This window comes from Thermobia domestica, chromosome 14 (genome assembly GCF_964235325.1).
Source record: "Thermobia domestica chromosome 14, izTheDome1.hap1.1, whole genome shotgun sequence".
NCBI classification, from domain to species: Eukaryota; Metazoa; Arthropoda; class Insecta; order Zygentoma; family Lepismatidae; genus Thermobia; species Thermobia domestica.
The window spans coordinates 155,292,584-155,312,863 of record NC_137467.1 but is presented as its reverse complement, the minus strand read 5'-3'; the positions used below and the strand labels follow the sequence as shown (position 1 = coordinate 155,312,863).

Sequence of the window (20,280 nt, the reverse complement as noted above, 5' to 3'; positions counted from 1 at the left end):
ATCATCCTCCACCGAAATGGAAAAGTCTCTATGAAATTTTAAATACAGAAAGAGAGACCACTGTTTAGTCAAATCTAAGCAGAATCTGCAATAAGGTAAAGTATGACAATAGAGAACTTATGTGACATTATATTGGGAGGTCTCAAAGTGACAGGCAAATTTGAACACTTAAATATTAAGCTTAATTCTGTATGGAGTGAATTTATAAATTATATGTTATGCAATTAAGTTTACACACTGTGTCAAATGTTGAACTCAACACTACTAAATGTTAACAGTTGAATAATTATATTGTTACAACATATATACCGTTATAAGTGAATTATTTCATCAATAAAATATTGTCATTTGTGACACTAAAGAGATTGTAACCACTCGTTAACTATTTGACTCAACTCTTTATTTACAAATTCATTGTTCCTTTAGTTATTGATATTACTTAATTTGATCTTTATTTCGATAATATTTTATTCCTTTTTATTATTTTTATGATACACTTAGTACAGAACTATTACGACACTAACTAATCGCATGACTAACGCTTGCTTAACGAATTCTCTCTGAATACCGCCCAATATCATTGCTGTTGCTAATTAAGCAAGACTTTACACATCGAACACTGATTGAAATAAAGCTATCCCACGCCTCCACGTGCACATGACGGTAAATTAACTATGTGTCCTCTTTAGTAGGGAATATTGAGTGTGATGAAAAGTACTGTTGTAGCAATTTTTTTTTTTTTTTAATCTCTACCCACCTTTCCTAACAAAAGAATTGGTTCTTGTAGCTTGTACTGAAGAACTCGAGGCTCTATCATTTCAAGTGGTCTTCCGTTAACTTTTAACAGTCCATTTCCTCGTTTACAGTAGGCAACTGCTGTTGCACTTTTCTAAAAGAAAGAGAACATATTACTCTCAAAAACAAAGAACAATGTACTAAAAAAGTTTAAGTAATGCAATGAAAAAAATACAACAGTTAATAATCTGCTCACAAGAAAGACATTTGTTATCGGGAGGATATTTCTTTCATGTTAACAGTTCTCCTTACATCTTTACTATTTTATTTTTAGTATACTTAAAAACAAAGACTTCAAGATTTAATAATAATGATGGAAAGTAACCGTTAAAATTTTATTTATTTATTTTTTTTTTTACCTGTAATATACAAATAAATGTCACTTTCACGTTCAGATCTTGAGTGATAATCCTTTCGAGAAAAGAAAAAATAAACCAGTTATATACCATGCTTATGCCCGCTACGCTAAAGAAGACAGTGATGATGAGAAATGAATGAAATGGTGGAATGAAGAAAGTGGGAGGAAACGGGAGTACCCCGAGAAAACACCCGCAAAGTTTACGGAGCGCGAGCTGGGATCGAACCAGGGACCCCATGCACCAAAGGTGAATGCTCTACCACTCTGACCGCGGCCCCAAGGAAAAAAAAAAGCAAATTAAAACTAAATGTTTCCTCAAACAAAGCAAAGAAAGTAAAGATTTTTGATTTTTCTTATAACGGTATCATCTCTGAAAACTGAAGTAAATTTAACTGAATAAATACTTGAGTTGATTTAGAGTTTAACGTCTCTTTCAGCAGCGAGGCTATATGAGACGTGAACCTACTGATTAACGTGGAATCCGAACCACATGAGCTCCCGCCGGGAATCGAACCCGGGTCTCCCACGCCAAAGGCGCGTATGCTAACCGCTTAGCCAGGGAGGAGCTCGTACTGAATAAATACTGTTAGATGTTAGCGGATAAATGATGAATGATCCAAATATAAGAACATACTTGCTTTATATCACGAACTATTGTAGTTTAGTCAGTCTCATACTGGAAACGTATGTTACGGTTCCAGTCTTCTTGTCGAACAGATCGGAAAGAAAAGTAAACAGCTTCACTTCTCAACCAGTAACGAACTCGGCTTCTTGGGAAAAAGTACGAACCACAGTTAAACTTATCACTGATATTCACTTGCTGTCTTCACATTTTAGTGTTTACATCTTACAACTGGTTGAAAAAGTGAATTATTAACTCCCGACATACGTATACAGGAACTTATTATTATACTTTCACTCTACGCGCATATCTACTGGCGGGATCAGAACTAAATTTGCTGGACGAGATCGGTTCAGTAACAGACTCTGTTCCACAGCTTTGGACGCCGGGAACTTGTATTTTCGGTTTATCTCTACTTGTTCCTACCTAAAAATTCATTCAATTTTTCTTACTCACACGAACAAATTAAAATTAGTTGTAAGCCTATATGTTCTCCGTACTTCTTCGAAAAAGTCGCCTTCGTTACAGTTTTGAAAAGTAAGATGCACTACTTTTCCTTCCAAGGAAAAAATGAAATCTTTGTTTTACGTCTCACGATTATGTCGGCTACGCTAAAGGACACGGTGATGATGAGAAATGAATGCAATGGTAGAAGGAATAAAACGGGAGCATCTCGAGAAAACCCACGCACATATTGTCTGTCCACCACAAAGCTCACTTGGCGCGAGCTGGAATAGAACCAGGGACCCCATTCTACCACTAAGCCATCATGGCTCCCTTTTCCTTTGGAAAAGTCGGATAAGAAGACAGGAAACTTCATATATATATATATATATATATATATATATATATATATATATATATATATATATATATATATATATATATATATATATATATATATATATTTCTACTTTAGCAATGTTCAGATGCTATCCACAAAAGTGTCAGAGCATACAAGCTGTTTAAAAAGGTACAGCTAGTACTTCGAGATACAAGGTAAGAGTATTCTTATTTGAGGTAAATAAGTGAAGTTCGTAAATTGTGCTTCACTCCCAAAATCAGCTTCTTACAGGAATAAACTGTCATCGAAATTTTAGGACTCAAATTCTGCATCTAAAATCGCAGAAGAGATCAGATAAAGAGCAAGCACGACCAATGAGCTGAAAGGAGAGGGGAAAGGGACAAAGTATGCATGGTTGACGAAGGAGGGCACCAGGTAAACAAGGTTGGGAACCACCGCCATAAATTAACATTAATTTATTCGAACTACCTACTGGATCCATACTTGTTATTATCAATTTTAAACATTTTTTTCTGCTCTCTCTGTTTAAACTGCAATATGATATTTTCTATCATCGCCATCATCTAAACCATACTTTTAGCTTTCATTATCTAATTACGAAAACATAATTAAATATGCTATATATTCACTATTATTAAACTAACTTAGTATATTCACTGATTAAAGCTATAGGTACATAACTACATAAACACAACAGACCTATTATATTTAGGACAGTTGTGAAAAACCCAGTTAAAAAAACAGCCCAGTGGATTTTATTAAATTTTGTATTTAAAGTTGTATTCCTACTTAAAATACTATTTATGTATGCATGTTCTATTGTCAGATAAAACTATTGAACTTCCTTGTCGCACAAGGAGGCACCTTGAGAAAACTCGTGCACGATGTTGTCCACCACAAACTTCTTTGTGGCTCAGTGGTAGTAAAGGGCTTACCTCTGGTGCGTGGTGTCCCTGGTTCGATCTCCGGCTAAGTTAGTTTGTGGGGATACTCCCGTTTCCTCTCACTTTCTCATTCCACCAATTCTTCTATCATTCAGTTGCATTAATTATCGTCTCCCTTGGCTTGAAGGGCATAATCGTGGGACGTTGAACTCGAAAATTTCATTTAATTTTTCCTTTGCTGAACAAAAGGAATCTGTGAAGCTCCATCCGTGTTTCGTGGGATATACTTTGCACCACTGATACTTGCATATATATATATATAAATTTCTAGAAACAAACTAGACAGTTTCTTAGGTACGTAATTCTACATAGTATATATATAGCACACCTATTACAGGATTTACATCCCTGTGACAAAAGATTCCATTAATTTCCCTCAAAACATACCAGTTACTGGGATGGTATCTCAGGTTCGGGAGCCAAAAATGAAGAAAGGAAAAAAAAAACATCTTATTAACTGGACTTATTAAAATAAAAAGTGCTTTTTTCAAAGAACTGAAATGCTGGATTTTTTTTTTTTTAATCTCGTTTCGAGTTGTCCACTTGCATTCTTACAACAGATTTTAACGTTAGAGGACCTTCGTAACATGAACAATGGTACTATATGTCATGTATTCCACCAGATACTGAATAAAAATTCGGGAGTTTCTCCGATCTTCTTTTTACTGCAACTCTCGTTTTAATATGTGTACTTATCAAAGTGTAGAATAGAAGTAGACTGAGAGTAAGTTGACAAAATAGTAGATTTTTTTCCCCCCTTCTTTTAACTTTCGAGCGACAATAGGAAAGAAGTTCGATTGTGCGTCCCCTGGCGTGTGCACGCACATTTCCAAACTCAAATTACCTAGATACTGTTCTGTAGTTGGATTACAATCCACTCCACCTAACGATCTAGAAAAATATATTTCCCTGACCTTTGGCAGGAAATTCCACGACTTTCATGACACGTGTCGGATGACGACATATAAATAATGAATAAATAACAGAATATTTATATGAGAACATTTGTTCTACAGAGAGAAATGGTAATCAATTGCTCATATGTACACCTTGTCTCAAAAAGGTTGAGCGCATTCTTTACTGGTGTTTTGAGGCAATAATTTTCTAAGTCCAGCTTCGGGTATCTTCGGGAAAAAGTAAGCCAGGTTCGAACCTCCAAGCCAGCCTTTGCAATCGGGAAAAAGTTTGCAGATGTGTTTTTCTTCTTTTAAATATAATAAGACTTGTTACCAAGTGTTTAAAAAAGCAACATTGATTGAAATACTTAATGATACAATATTTCGAAACTTTTTTTTTTCAATGTCAGCACATGCTTGTTTGTCTTTTAGCTCTCCATACGTAATGGAACATTTAAATACGTTAAGGAATCTTTCCATATGTAAAAGAATGCTCAAAGTTAAGAAATAGAACATAATTATCGCCTGAGTACTAAAATAAAAGTCAAAGTAGAACAGAAACGGCGTTTGTAATGGAAATGAATGTCATAATTATCTTGAGATCCATTATCCATCGCTAGAAGGTTGTGTTAGCTCATTGGTAAGCTATCGGATTTCAAATCATGAGGTTGAGGGTTCGAATCCCGTCTAGGCTAATCCTTTTTTTAAAATTATATTTTCCGCAATGCATGAAAAATTATATAAAATAATTACATTAGAATACATAAGTTGTGTATATATAACATAATCATTGCAGAACATAGTAATTATTATGTTTAAAATATAACATCTGAGATGATTTTCACAGTAGGTCGGTATGAGGATGTAAATACAAGTTAAGAAACTCGTTCAATAGCAATAAATAAATCATGTAGTGTATTTATTTGCAACTATTTGTCATATAGAGGGTAATTCTCAACATTCATAATACAGAATGTCATTTATGTTCTTGAAAAGTTATTCGATGCATAAACAGAAGGTATAAACAGAGAATCCAAAGTCGGAACGCTCGCAAAAAAAATTCATGAACCCCAAAGGTCACGTGAGCAGACTGGAATTGTCTTTATGAAGCATGCCACAGCAGAAAGTCTTTACATAGATTTTCAATTCAATTCCTGATATATGCTTTTGCAATGTGGAGGTGGTGATGCCTTGAGTCGCTCTCTCTCGCTCGCTCGCTCGCTCGCTCACTCTCTATTTATACAGAATATAAAAGTGGATTTATGTGTGTATTTCAACCTAATTCTGATATATCTAGAGCAATTTTAACTATATTTCTTACAGTCTGGAAAAAGAGTACTGTCGGGATACATATCAAAAATGCTAGAAACGGGTCGATATTAGTATCGAATCTATAGTTTCGTGGTCGCTTAGGTGAATAGTTCTACTTTCAATTCAAGTCCAATTAAGCTTCCATTAGCACCCAGGGTGGTTACGTAGCGACATAAAGATATCGAAATCATTCGATATTAGAATCGAATCGTAAGTTTTCAGCGCTGCTAACAGTGCAGCATTTCCCATTAGTCCACATTAATCCACATTTCACATTAGTCCCATTGCCTAGAGGGCAACATATTTGCAGAGTGCAAAGTTTAAAACTTGAATAATATTTTAATTTTTTCCGTATGAAAAAAGTTATAAATCAAGAGCAAATATACTATTTCACGATCAATCCTCTTTTACTATTCTAATATGTTTAATAATAGCGTAAGAAATCTAATAGTAATTCAGAACATGTTTCACAGTTGTTATTTTTTGTTACATAGTTGTAGCTGTAGCATGTAGTGAGTGGAATTTAACTGTAATAAATTCACTAATTAACCATATTCGAATTAAGTTTTATTTTTAAGTTCGGGATGAAGGGGTGGAGAAATATGTAGTTATTGGGGGCACCGAGCTTTTCTACATTTTACTTTCAAGATCTCCATTTTTCTTTTGTCATTTGTTCCTAATAAAAAAAGTTCAGTCACTTTTGGATTGTCATAGGATAGTAGGAGTTGGATTTTGGGATGCAGCCTGTGAGATTCTAGAGGAGCTAACTGCTTGAAAAAATATTTTTGAATCATCTGTAACATATGAAATAAGGATATGTATCATAAAAAATTGAAAGTAACTATGTCTGCGTAATCATCACGGTCAAATTGCAAAGTCAAATGAATTGACGTTTGGTATATAATCAGGCTCCATTCCCAACTGGGAAGTTACCATACGCTTGTCACTTTCATTATAATACATATCCTTAGGGGGAGTAGAAGTCCGAATTTTTGCGAAAAATTTAGTATCTTACAAGCCGTTCAACTGAGAGCTGAAATTCAACATATAACTCTTTATTAAAAATAAAGAAAATATGTCCTGGCATTTTTTAAAATTATCTTTTATGAGCGGGGGGACGGGGGTGCATTTTCTATATATTGGAAATTGGTAGTGGGTTGATTTGTAAAAATAATCGAAAACGATTGATATTAGTTGAGAAAAAAATTGAGTAATGCAAACTAAAGTTCTTTTTTAATTTTATACCCACTGCTTTCTATTTATAATTGCTGAAGCTGGTGTTTAATGTATGGAGCGTTCCGAGCATAAGGCAATCAAGCCATAAAGTTAGAGAAAAACGGCCATAAAATTTGTATTCTAAACTTAATTACATGGGCATTTTCAATTAGTACGGCATGCTTAATTAAATAGAAAATTAGTTTCTCTCTCTCTCTCTCTCTCTCTCTCTTTTTTTTTTTTTTTTTTACGTTGGTCTACTTTTCCTTGATTTGAAACTTTCAAATTTCACCCTATTTTCTACTGAAATGTGTCTGTAAGGCAACAAAGAAATAATTATATATGATAAATTTAAATTCATTTTAATTTGGAAGATGAGAAACACTTTGCCATTATATATCGTAAAGGTCAGACCCACCAGTATTGTAACAGAGAGGTGCTTGAGCCATTGACGGTAGAAATTCAAACTCCGATAAGTGATAATTTCACAGTCTTGTTTTATTACAAGTGTAACCTCTTTAGTCAATGGAGGGGAGGACGTGGGCCATCGGTCAGAGTTGATGTCGATGGGTTTTGGTGGGTCGGAGTTGGTCGCAATGGTTCAGAGTGGTTCATAGTTGGTGGTGGGTCAGAGTGGATCACGATGGTTGATGGGTCAGAGTGGGCCAATGGGGCATTTGGGTGGTGGGTGATAGTGGGTCATGGTGGGTTGTGGATCAAATTTTCATTGACCCACACCATCTCTGGTTAAAATTGTACTAAAGATAAGAGGCACCGAAGATGCATGTCGGCTATTATGCTCAAATTTTGCTCATGGATAGTACTCCACCAGGAAGCAATAAATCTGAAACGGTTCGCGGTATCACCTTCTAGAACTCGAGATGTAGGGGTTTCTCTGGTTGGCTAAATTAAGACGTCAATGATTTATCCTTCAACAACCAAGCTTTTTATGATCGTTTCCGTGGGGAAGTCAGGAGAACACGTGCCTAGTAATCGTAATATTGATAGTTTGCGTCCACCCCGGGTATTTGTTTTGTGTTTTTTTGATTCACCTAAATATAAACAAATCACACATATAAGCATTTTGACATATTTTGGGAGAGTAATTTTGTGGTTCGTTGGCGTTTCATCGCGTCTCTGCTGCTGGTGGTAAAGTTTTCAAAATGGAACTTGGGCCACCACGGATCGTCGCTGCGGGGCCACCAATTTCTGGCGAGAGGTCAATAGTTGACCATCTGTAGTCCACCGACGCTTACAGCTTAGAGTAATGAACGATGTCTTTGCCTTGTAGAGTTCATGACTACCGACGTCAGCAGTCAACTAGCTTTTAGTATTCCTTTACTAACCATCTATTGTTCATGTTTGTACACGGTGTTGTCATAATAATAATAATAATAATAATAATAATAATAATAATAATAATAATAATAATAATAATAATAATAATAATAATAATAATAATAATAACAATAATAATAATAATAATAATAATAATAATAATAATAATAATAATAATAATAATTATTATTATTATTATTATTATTATTATTTGTAGTAATAGTAGTATAATTGATGATAGAATAATTATTGTCTATGTATTGTCTAGGTAGGACTACACACAGGATTTGGCTCGTTTTGGTTCGACTTGACTCTAATCCGAGTCGAGTTGGAAGATATTTTTCGCGCCGAGTCCAAGAGTAGACCTCAAAGATGTCTGTTTCGAGTCGAGTCGAGTTTCAAAGAAAAGTCGTTCGTGCCCATCCCTACTAATGAGAGCTTAATCGGAGTTAAGCGAAATTGAAAGTCTCACTATTAATCTAAGCGACCCCGAAAACTATGAATCTAATATCGATCATTTTCTAGCAATCTTTTATATGTATCCCCCTCCCATTCACCATAGGTAACCCGACAGCAATCTTTTTGAAACTATAAGAAACGTGGTTAAAATTACTCTAGACCAGTGGTTCTCAATCTAATTCTGTCACGATCCCCTTTTATCACACTCTCTTGCCAGCGACCGTTTTATAATTTGTTTTATAATAAGCTTGTGTGGGATTTTTAACATACCTATTTCTATAATAGTAGAATCCATTTTTTTGTTTATAGTGAACAGTGCCATGGAAAATCAGTGCCCGGAGCGAGAGTATAGTACGATGTCACCGTATATATGAGTGACGTCGACAGACTAGCTACGAAGCGCCACCATGGTTGGCACGAAGCTCAATAACATTTTCAAAATAAACCCTACCTTTCCTTAATTTTCAGCACATTTTATTACGTTTTTCCTTCTATTTTACACATGTGCACATGTACTTTCCTAACATGAGTAACACACTTCCTCCGAAATGTGTGGCCCCTTTTCTCGGCGCCCGGCACTGACAGTGGATACAGTAACTGTAATATCTATATTCCCAATGACGAAGGTGCTGGTTCAAGATGGATGTTAAACTCCTTCATTGAAGAGGCCATTAACGTATTCGATCTAAGCCCACAACTTCTTGACCAAATAATAGAATGATCATGCGACAAGTCTTTGCAACTGTTTTTTTTGTAACGAAGACTTGGACAAGTTCTGCCTGATAAGGAGAGAAGAATATCCTGGTCTGGGGATTGCTGCTTTAAAAGTAATAATTCCATTTGCTATATCGTACTTGTGCGAAAGTGTTTTTTTTTTATGGTAAACATTAAAACAAAGATAAGAAATCGCTTATCAGTTGAAAATGGTTTGATAATGTTCGTCATGAAGATTGAACCGGACATTGCTGCACTAGTGAAATTACACCATGCTTAGGTATCTCATTAGGTTTTAATTTTAATTGTATTTCAATGTGCAGGTTTTGTTGCATGTGTATTTTTCTAGTATTTCTATATACAGCTCTCATTAGTTTTATATCATACCTCTTTGATTTAAATTCATTTTTAAACAACTCTACTAACTAACTAACTCTATGGCCTATGGAACCCGGAGGTTCAATGCCGCGTTCACAAAAGCTCTACACTGATTTCTATCCTTAGCCAATTGGATCCAGTTTTTACTTTGTATTCTTATCTCAGCGAGATCCATCTTAATATTGTCCTCCCATCTGCACCTAGGTCTTCCTAATGGTCGTTTTCCGATCGGTCTTCCAGTCAAGATTTTGAAAGCGTTTCTACTTTCTTCCATTGTAGCTACATGACCTGCCCACCTAAGCCTTCTAGACTTGACGACCCTAACAATGTTGGGTAAACCGTATAAATTATGTAGTTCCTCGTTATGAAGTTTCCGCCATTCCCCATTCCCGTTCCTCTTGGGTCCGAATATTCGTCTAAGGATCTTGTTCTCAAATACTTTCAGTCTATGTTCTTCCCTCAGAGTAAGCGACCATGTTTCGCAACCATACAGAACAACAGGCATGATTATCGTTTTGTATATTTTAAGCTTCAAATTTCTCGACAGAATTCGCGACGACAAGAGACTTTGAACCGAATAGTAACACGAATTCTACACCCTTTGAAAATGTTCAGTAGACTTATTTTTTTATTGTTCTTTACAATGTGTATAAAAAATAAAAGTATGCTTATCAGAACAAAATTAAAAATAATATTTAAAAATAATTTCTGGTATTAGATTCTAACTATATTTATCTCTTCCGCCTATCTTCGCGATCCCCTAGGGGCCGCGACTCCCAGGTTGAGAAACCCTGCTCTAGGCATACATGAGTTATGTTGGAACATACATACATACACTTTTATGTGTATAAATGCAGATAAGAGAGAGTTGAGAGAGAGCGATTAAGGAATTGCCGCTCTCAATCTCTTCACTTTACTTTTGCGATTCGCGAATTTCTTGCGTGACAGTTTGGGGCTAGCTAGTTTTTTGCCTTGGACCACGATCCGATTTTCGATATGCTCTACCTAAATGCTGTAATGCGAATATTGAGAAGTTATCTGCGATGAAAGTAGCTGCAAATAAATACATTACATAACTTATTTATTGCTATTACACGATTTTTTAAATTTGTATTCAATATTCACACATAACACACCGACGTTCTGTCAATACCTCAGATGTTATATTTTAAAGATAAGAATTACTTATGTCGTGAAATGATATGAATATATATATTCAACTGATATATACAACTGATGATATGAATATATATATTCAACTGATATATACAACTGATGAATTGTAATGTAACTATTTTACATAATTTTCATGCATTGAGGAAAGTAGAATATCATAAAAGAATTTCACCTGAACGGGTATCGAACTCACGATTTAAGCGCTCGGTGGTGTACCACTGAGCTAATATGACCGCTTTTCGGAAGCTGCTTCTGAAATATAACTGAGCTCATACGTAAATGCTCTTTTCCGTATGGAAATCACAATGACGAAACGAGAGTGTGAATACATAGTCTCGAAATATTGTATCATTAAGTATTTCAATGTTACTTTTTTCTACACTTAATACCATTTCAACATGTCTTATTATATTTAACAGAAGGAAAAACATATCTGTACATCGTTTCCGGATTACTAAGGTTGGCTTTGGAGGTTCGAACCAGCAGCTTTAGTTTACTGTTTTCCGAAGATACCCGAAGTTGGACTTCGAAAGTGTTTGTCTCAAAACAGCTATCATCATATCGCTCAATCTGTTTGGTATATGGTATATGTTTTTATACGTGTAAAGTCAGTATAACAATTCATTCTTTAAACAGCTTTTCGTATGTATTAATATTCCTTTATAAAAACTGTTTTTAATATTATTATTACGGCGCACCATTTTCAGATTTCTTTCGCGAGTCGTTGACCAAGTCGTTCCCCACCCCACAATAGGCGTGTCGTGCAAGTAACCAATCACACGTCAGGTACTAGCTTTTACCTATTGCTTCCTTCTCACAGCTCAGAACATTGGTAACTATGGATAGACGTACAGCAGTAATTACTTTATGGGAGTTGGAAGGTTATTCTGCAACTGCAGCTAGCAGGCGAGTAGGTGTCCCGGCCTCTACAGGAAGGCGATGGATTCGGAAATATGGTGCTACAGGTCAGACTGATAATTTACGATCTCCTGGTCGTCCGCATGTGTCAACCGAAGCCCAAGATGCGAGATTAGTAAACGAAGCCCGGTTAGACCCACTAAGGACGTCTAGACAGCTAAGGGAGGTTCCTCTCTTTCCTGGTAGTAAGCATACAGCTCTGCGAAGGCTTCGTCATGCTGGGTTACGTGGCCGTGTTGCTGCCGTGAAGGAAAAACTCTCCGGCGACCACAAAATTTACCGTCTCGCGTTTGCACAGGCGAATGTGGGTCTCAATTGGGAAAACGTAGTTTTCTCAGATTAATCCATATTCACATCAAAGGAGGGACGCAGTTTTGTGTATCGTCCGAGAGGCACCCGATATGACCATGGATATGTGGCTGCTTGCAATCGCAGTGGCCATGTATCTATTTTATGTTGGGGTTGGATTTCCAGTCGCGGAGCAGGACAGCTTCATAGAATTGAAGGACATCTGGACAATGCTCAGTACTTAGACATTATCAATAATATCATGGTGCTATCTGTACGAGTATTTCAGCCTGATGGTGTAATTCAGTTCCAGCTATACCAGTCGCCAATACATACTTCCCGTGTGATTCAGGAATGGTTCGCAGGGCACCCTGAGATTGATTTAATCGACTGGCCGCTCGTGGAGCAGACCTCAATCTCATGGAAAATATGTGGGCAGAAGTGAAGCGTACTCTAAGGGAAAGTTGGCCTGAGGCAGATCCACCAAGAACTCAGGATGACCTGTGGCATCTTGTTTCCGAAGCATGGCTGGAGGTAGGGGAAGGAGATAGATTTGTCACCCATGTAATAGATTCCATGCCCAGAAGAATGGAGCGTGTAATAAATTCAGAAGGGTCTTGGACACAATATTAATGTCCCCGCCTTAACTCCCGAAAACAGCCCTTTTCAGGGCTACCTAAACGCTTCTGAAAATATTTCTAGAAGTAAACCACTCCTTGTATCCGATTTCTGTGCAATCCTACCAACAAAAGAATGATAATTAGCTGTAGGTTTTGAACTCAAGACCTCTTTATTGGCAAGTCCGTACTCTACCAGTGAGCTAACATGAACACACAAACCCAATCTGAAGAAACACGATTTTCAATTTCTGGTATTCGATGACGATGATGCTCATATACTTGGCAAATGTTGTATTCAACTTGGGATATTCCGCAACACACACACACACACACACACACACACACATAAACAAAGCGAAAGAGAGAGAGAGATGAATATACAAAAGCATATTCAACGTATTCGAATGAGACTCTAAGTAACGACATTCCGTTCTAAAGAGAATTTGTGTTTCTTCCCGTGACGTTAAGGGGATCGGGAAAAGTTATGTGTCTTGAAGCAGGATACGACTTTGGATACTCTGTTTATACACTTTCTATATCCGTAGGAATATATTGTATTTCACGAATGTAAATGACATGCTGTAATGAGAATATTGAGAAGTTACATCTGTATGACAAATAGATGCAAATAAATAAACTACATAACTTATTTATTGCTATTAAATGATTTTCTTAACTTGTATTTACATCCTCATATATAATACCGACCTACTGTGAAAATTATCCCAGATGTTATATTTTAAACATAATAATTACTATGTTCTGCAATGATTATGTTTATATACACAACTTATGTATTCTAATGTAATTATTTTATATAATTTTTCATGCATTGCGGAAAATATAATTTTAAAAAAAGGATTAGCCTAGACGGAATTCGAACCCTCAACCTTATGATTTGAAATCCGACAGCTTACCAATGAGCTAACACAACCTTCTAGCGATGTATAACGGATCTCAAGATAATTTTGACATTCATATCCATTACAAACGCTGTTTCTGTTCTACTTTGACTTTTATTTTAGTACTCAGGCGATAATTATGTTCTGTTTCTTAACTTTGAGCATTCTTTTACATATGGAAAGATTCCTTAACGTATTTAAATGTTCCATTACGTATGGAGAGCTAAATGACAAACAAGCATGTGCTAACATTAAAAAAAAAAAAAGGTTTCGAAATATTGTATCATTAAGTATTTCAATCAATGTTGCTTTTTTAAACACTTGGTAACAAGTCTTATTATATTTAAAAGAAGAAAAACACATCTGCAAACTTTTTCCCGATTGCAAAGGCTGGCTTGGAGGTTCGAACCTGGCTTACTTTTTCCCGAAGATACCCGAAGCTGGACTTAGAAAATTTTTGCCTCAAAACACCAATAAAGAATGCGCTCAACCTTTTTGAGACAAGGTGTACATTCCACTTACTTCCCATAAAAATCTGATCAACGTCCCATACTGTGATCATTAATATCTACATTATAATGGTTGGTTAGGCTGAAATTGGTGTGCAATTAATGTTAGAAAAATATATATTGCAAAATTTCCTTGATTTCCAGTCTTTTCCCCTGACTTTCGTGGCCAGTAGGAATCCTGTAATAACTCAATTTCGTGGGAAGCGGTGTTTACCACTGTTCACCTGAGCAGCTAAAATGTTTCATTAGTAACTCGACAACAGGGTTGGCAAAAACCATGGTTTTTATTGAAAAAAAAAAACAAACAAAAAAACAGGTTGTTTTGGTTTAAATCCGTTTTCCTTTGTTTTTGTTTAAATAATTTGCTCTATGTATTTATATTACATATGGACAGAAATAAATTTGTTTCGCCTTGGTGTTAGTATGCAACAACAGGGTTATGCTGGAAGGGGTCACATAAGCTTAAAAGCGTAATTCAAACTGCTTCTCGGCTTACATCCAAGAGAAATTGTCCTCCATTTGATCTTGAAACCGGGACTAATTGGCCACAAATGCGATACGTCTGCCGACTCATTGCTCTATGTATTTATATTACATATGGACAGAAATAAATTTGTTTCGCCTTGGTGTTAGTATGCAACAACCGGGTTATGCTGGAAGGAGTCACATAAGCTTAAAAGCGTAATCCAAACCGGGACTAATTGGCCACAAATGCGATACGTCTGCCGACTCACTCACGAAGGACTCCTGATAACAATTCGTAGACTGATCTTTACATATTTGTTAATATAATCGTCAAAGAGTCATTAGGACAAAATGATAAACAATTGCACACGTGGAACCATTATACAGAATTACATATGGACAATTTCAAAGTACTACAGAGTACAGAAGAACTAATTTAGTCCAAGTCAGTTCATTACGACTTTTATTAGTCCAAGTTAAAGAAATATAACGATTTACTTTGCATATCAGTAAGAAAAGTGAATAAAGATACGAATTATTTGAGTCCACTTTGGTTCTGACCCATTTACACATAAATAGTTACCAAAGATTCTTGCCTCAATAATTTCCTCTCGTAGGGTTTGTATAACCCCTCTCCCCAAAAAAAGTACGGCATTTCGATGTATTTTATCAATAGTAAACATTATTAAAACGAAACTATGTTTAGAATTTTCCCTTGGTTGCATAACAATAATAACAAAGCATAACAAAATTACAAAAGACACATCCGTAAAGTTACATTAAAAAAAGTTGCTTTTGTAATATAATCTCTTTGAGTAAAGAATGCGGAATTTAGGTCTGAATATAGTACGAATAATATATGGGAGTGAAACGTGATAACCCACAAATGTGTGTCCATCAAGATTTTACGAATAGTTACACTTTTATGAACATTTTTCGTTTTTTGGTTTAAATGAAGGTTTAAGCCACCTTGGTTTAAACCAGCCAGCCCTGCTGGACAATATGGCGTAAGTCATTTGTCATGAATTAAATCTTATATATTTAAATCTCTGTGTTGGTGTTGTTTTCCTCGGGCGATTTTCTTAAAAAGATCTCATTAATAATCTGATCATATGCTATAATTGATTTGTCTTTAAAAAAATCCTCGACAGGTAGCACACTCGAACGAGTTTTTCAAAAGCGACTTAAAATATTTTCCGTGAATATTTCCACAAGAGGTAACTTAATGTTGGAAGGCGAGTTTATTTTTTACCCAAACGCCTCCGACGATTACGATTAATCAATAACCCTACATTGTTGCGCAAATCACTACACGCAGATCCACAATGGATTGTTCACTTTCTTTTTTTTTAATTCCTCAAGTACGACACATTCAATGTTGTTGACAAATAAATACTTCATTATTAACCCTCATACAGCCATAAGTAATTTCTTGTGACAAAGTTCATTGAGCTTTCTTCGAAGGAAGTGTTTCGAAACTTAATTTTGTTCGTATTTCATAAATAATTGTTTCAGCAATATTTGCAGCATAACATGATTTAATTCAAAAAGTTGGAGCGAGAAATTTTAGTGCACTAATTCGTTATACTTCATTTAAATGAAGGGTATGTAGTGTCTGACTGAAATTATGAGATTATCTTTATATATATATATATAAAAAAAAAACTGTCTTATGCATTTGCAATCATTAGAAGAGAAGATTGCTTTATTTTTAATGAAACTTTTTTCCTTTGTACGTATGCCATTATCCAAATGCATTGTTGAGACAATAAATCTCCCCTTTTTTTCCTTTCTCATTTATAATCAACTAAAACATGGAGCCATCTAGTAACATGAGGAACACTGTGCAGCTATTACCTTTGCTTACGCGCGTATCTATCATCGCTAACGCTCCTGCTCCCATCGGATGCACCCAACAGCTTCGCCGCGCCCTGCCCTAACCGATACATTGCTTTTAGTATCCACGTAGCACAGGTGGGACTGTTTTTGGGACTGTAGTTTGTGTGGTATATATTAGCACGCTTTATTTATATGCATAACGGTTAACTCATGCAGTAGTGAATATGCATCTAGTAAAATAACTCTCTCATAAGCAACAAATTATACGGTAATACGACTCGATCTCCTGAAGATTAGAAAGGATCAGGAATAAGATTTTTGGGGCTTTCGGCATCTATAGCAATATTACCCTGTCAAGTTGAGAGAGATGATATCTCTTGGCGACTATCCGGAGAAAGGGAAGGAAGAAAGCAGCCTGCGACTTGAATGTTAGGTACTACCCCGGCATTTACCTGGTGTGAATGAAGACAACAAATGAAAACCTTACTCAGTATGGCTGCCCTGAAAAAGCTTTCAAGATTTTGTCGACCGAGTGGCTCCACCCGGAATCGAACCCGGGACCGCTCGCACCAAAGGCGAGAACGTTAGCGATTACGCTACGCGGAGTCACGGGATTTCCTGGAAGAAAGAAGACATGAATTAAAATACGGTGTCTTGAAATAGAGTTGCACCCATTAATTGAATTGATCTGAATACGTCTCGGGAAATGCACTTAAGTAATTCCTCTATGATTTTATACTGTTAATTTTGTGGTATGGAACCTTTAGTGTGAGCTCCATACTGACTACTCTTCTTGATTTAATCTATTTTATGAACACATTTTCTGAACATTGGTTCCCGGATTCTTAATTTGGGGAATATTTCAGTATTCAAGCTATTCACATAATATCACTTAAGTAGTGCGTTACTTTAAGCATTTAGTCATGTAAGTATAGGCTTAAACTTTTACTGAAAGATAACGAGTTCCCGTATTCATACTTTCAGCAATTATTCCATCAAGCCTCGCCAGCTTTTCAACATGATAATCTGGGCTTGAAAAATCTTGCTCGCAACTACTAGCCAGCAAAAAACTACTAGCCAGACCATTTTGCAGTCACAGTGTTTATACTCGCCAAATGTACTTTATTTGCCGTGACAACTCGTGAAATGTGAAAAAAATACTCGACACTGGAGAGCAGGCGAGTGGACTTTTCAAGCCCTGATGATAATTACTAGAGACCGGAAGTTTGGCATTAAAAACCTGGAAAACAGGCACTTAAAATTTAAAAAATAGGCACTAAAATGTAACTCAAAATAATGACTATACATACTCAATACAATTAAAAAATAAATTCAGAAAAATAATATTCAAAGAATATAGAAACATACTTGTTTGTTAATATCTTCTTTTAGTGTATATATAAAAACGAACCTCGACGTGTATACCATTTATATTTGGTAAATACATTCTCTACATCACTATCACTACATTAAGTCCAAAGTTTTATACCTTATCAGTACAAAGAGCACTTTATTTTTGATCATATCTTTAATATTAAAGAATAGGTATTTTGTCTAACATCCGGTCTCTTAATAATTACTTATAAACAGGTTGGATTCGCTTACGTTTGGTTTGGCTTCTGTTGCTTAGTACATAGGTTTGACCCGGCGGGGCATATCGGAACTTAACCCTTTTTTTCTAATGCTTTAAATCACAGCGTTCTGCATTTCGTCATTAATATTAGATTTGTAGGCATAAATATCTAACATGTTTTAGATCAAATATATATATTAGCATCAGAATTATTATCCATACGCAGATACCTTAAGTACCAATAAAACAAACCCTAATTTATGCGTATACCACCACCCCGTTGCCGTTACTAGTTACGGGTGTCTTGTAGTTTCTCCTCAGTCCTGCACATATAAAATCTCAAAATATTGCTAAGCGAAAGGAGGCTAGAAGCCGCGCAGAAATAGTTGTTTTCTACCTTTATCACGATTTAGACAAAAACAAGGCACTCTATTCTGGAGCCATGAAACGAGTTGGGTGACATTCTAAATGCCATCCCTAGATTGTAGTGACTATCTAGCATTGGCAGATGCATTTTTTCGCAGATCCATATACTTTGCAACTCCTTTGCAACCTGTACAATGAAATGATACTAACCTCCACTGCTAGCGTAAATTTATGTTACATTTTTCAAAATTATATGTTAACAACTTACTTAGAATGCTGTATCAGTAACAATCGCTTACTATATAATATACCCTACAAATTTACTTTTGACACCACTCGAAATATAACAATTCAAAAATTATAGTTCTGTTAACGTGTGTACAGCATAAAAACTACAACGCAAAAAACAAAAACCAACGTGTCAGCTAGTCACTAAAAAGCACAAATACTAAATAATAGAGTCAGGGCAGCGTGAAACGGCACGGTTCTAAACACAGCTCCTTATTTTAACTATATATATATATATATATATAAAAGTGCCCTGAGAATGTGAATTAAATATTCAACCCTGGCACAGAAAAGAACATACATAGCTTCTAACCTACATGGGGGGCCTGTACTCTACAAACCTTCTACGGAAGGTTCTAGAATACAGGTCCCTACATATAGATTAATAGCTAAGTCGGTTCTTTTCTGTACCAAAGTAAAAAATTTAACTCATATTGGTATTGCCGGGCAAGCATCAGCAAGTGAAGGCGGGTTAGAGCCCCGCAGGGCACGTTATTTTCTGTTTTACAGCTAAGTGCAAAGGGAGACCCGTGTCCTAGAACCTTGCCCTCGTCATAGTTTCATATTACAAACGCTCCTCTTGTAAACATAAAACCCAGCTTCTGTACACTGTGTAGAAATATACTGTCGGTGGAAAACAGCATCCAATACACTCATCCTTAATATGCAATCGTTTATCCGTAGTAAGAAAAATAATTTAACACAAGTACTCCTGAATTTTACCTACAAATCTTCGGAAATGTGGTGTGCCAAAATTAAACAAGCACGCATGTATCACCGTAGTAGTACAGCGCTTACCTTTGGTGCGTGGGATCCCTGGTTCGATCCCAAACGTTCAGTTTGTCGTGGAGAACATGTCCGTGGGTTTTGCCGAGGTACTTCAGTTCCTTCACAAAATCTCATTCCAGCAACATTATTCACTTGCCTTAATCATCAGTCTCACTTACCCTAAAGGGCATTATTTTGGGCAAAAACGCACTTTCAGTAGAACATTCATGGGAACCACACCTAAACGAGCCCTGCGGAGCTTCTAACTCCCTTCGCTCTCTCAGCTAGTTTTGTCAAATAAGACTAGATATCTTATTTCTGCAAGATTAACGTACAAACTAGAAGATACCCAAAATCACTTATGCTGCATAAAGTGCACTCTTACCAAGATTTTTTTTTTCCTATGTGGATATCTGTAGGAACACTACTACCTCTCTTTTGTCAATTTAAAAATCACAAAAACACGTGTGCAATCTACTTACCTTCCTTCCAAACACCTGCACCGACTGTATTGGTTCTTTTACTCCTGCCTGTAAAATAAACAGAACACAAATTAGAAGTTATGAATTTTAGTAATTGTCTGCAATATTTCCAACATTTAACATTTATGAGGATTCTTACCTTACTCATTTTACACGATTAGCCCCTTCCGCTATCCGCAGCCACATGCACAATAAAAATGGCAGCCCTTTGAGAGAAGTGTTACCAGGTACCAGGTAAAGAATCAGTTACA

General features: G+C 36.0%; 1 protein-coding gene across 1 annotated transcript in view; it reads right to left on the bottom strand.

Annotated features, from left to right (window-relative positions):
- The window catches only part of RpS16 (ribosomal protein S16), a 32,202-nt gene extending 11,922 nt beyond the window's left edge, over positions 1 to 20,280 (bottom strand). Inside the window, exons 1-3 of the mRNA XM_081739092.1 lie at positions 20,169 to 20,280; positions 20,030 to 20,077; positions 758 to 889 (exon numbers count right to left, since the gene is read on the bottom strand). Of these exons, the coding sequence (XP_081595218.1) occupies positions 758 to 889; positions 20,030 to 20,077; positions 20,169 to 20,177 (189 nt within the window). The 5' untranslated portion in view covers positions 20,178 to 20,280. The remainder of the gene's footprint in view (positions 1 to 757; positions 890 to 20,029; positions 20,078 to 20,168) is intronic.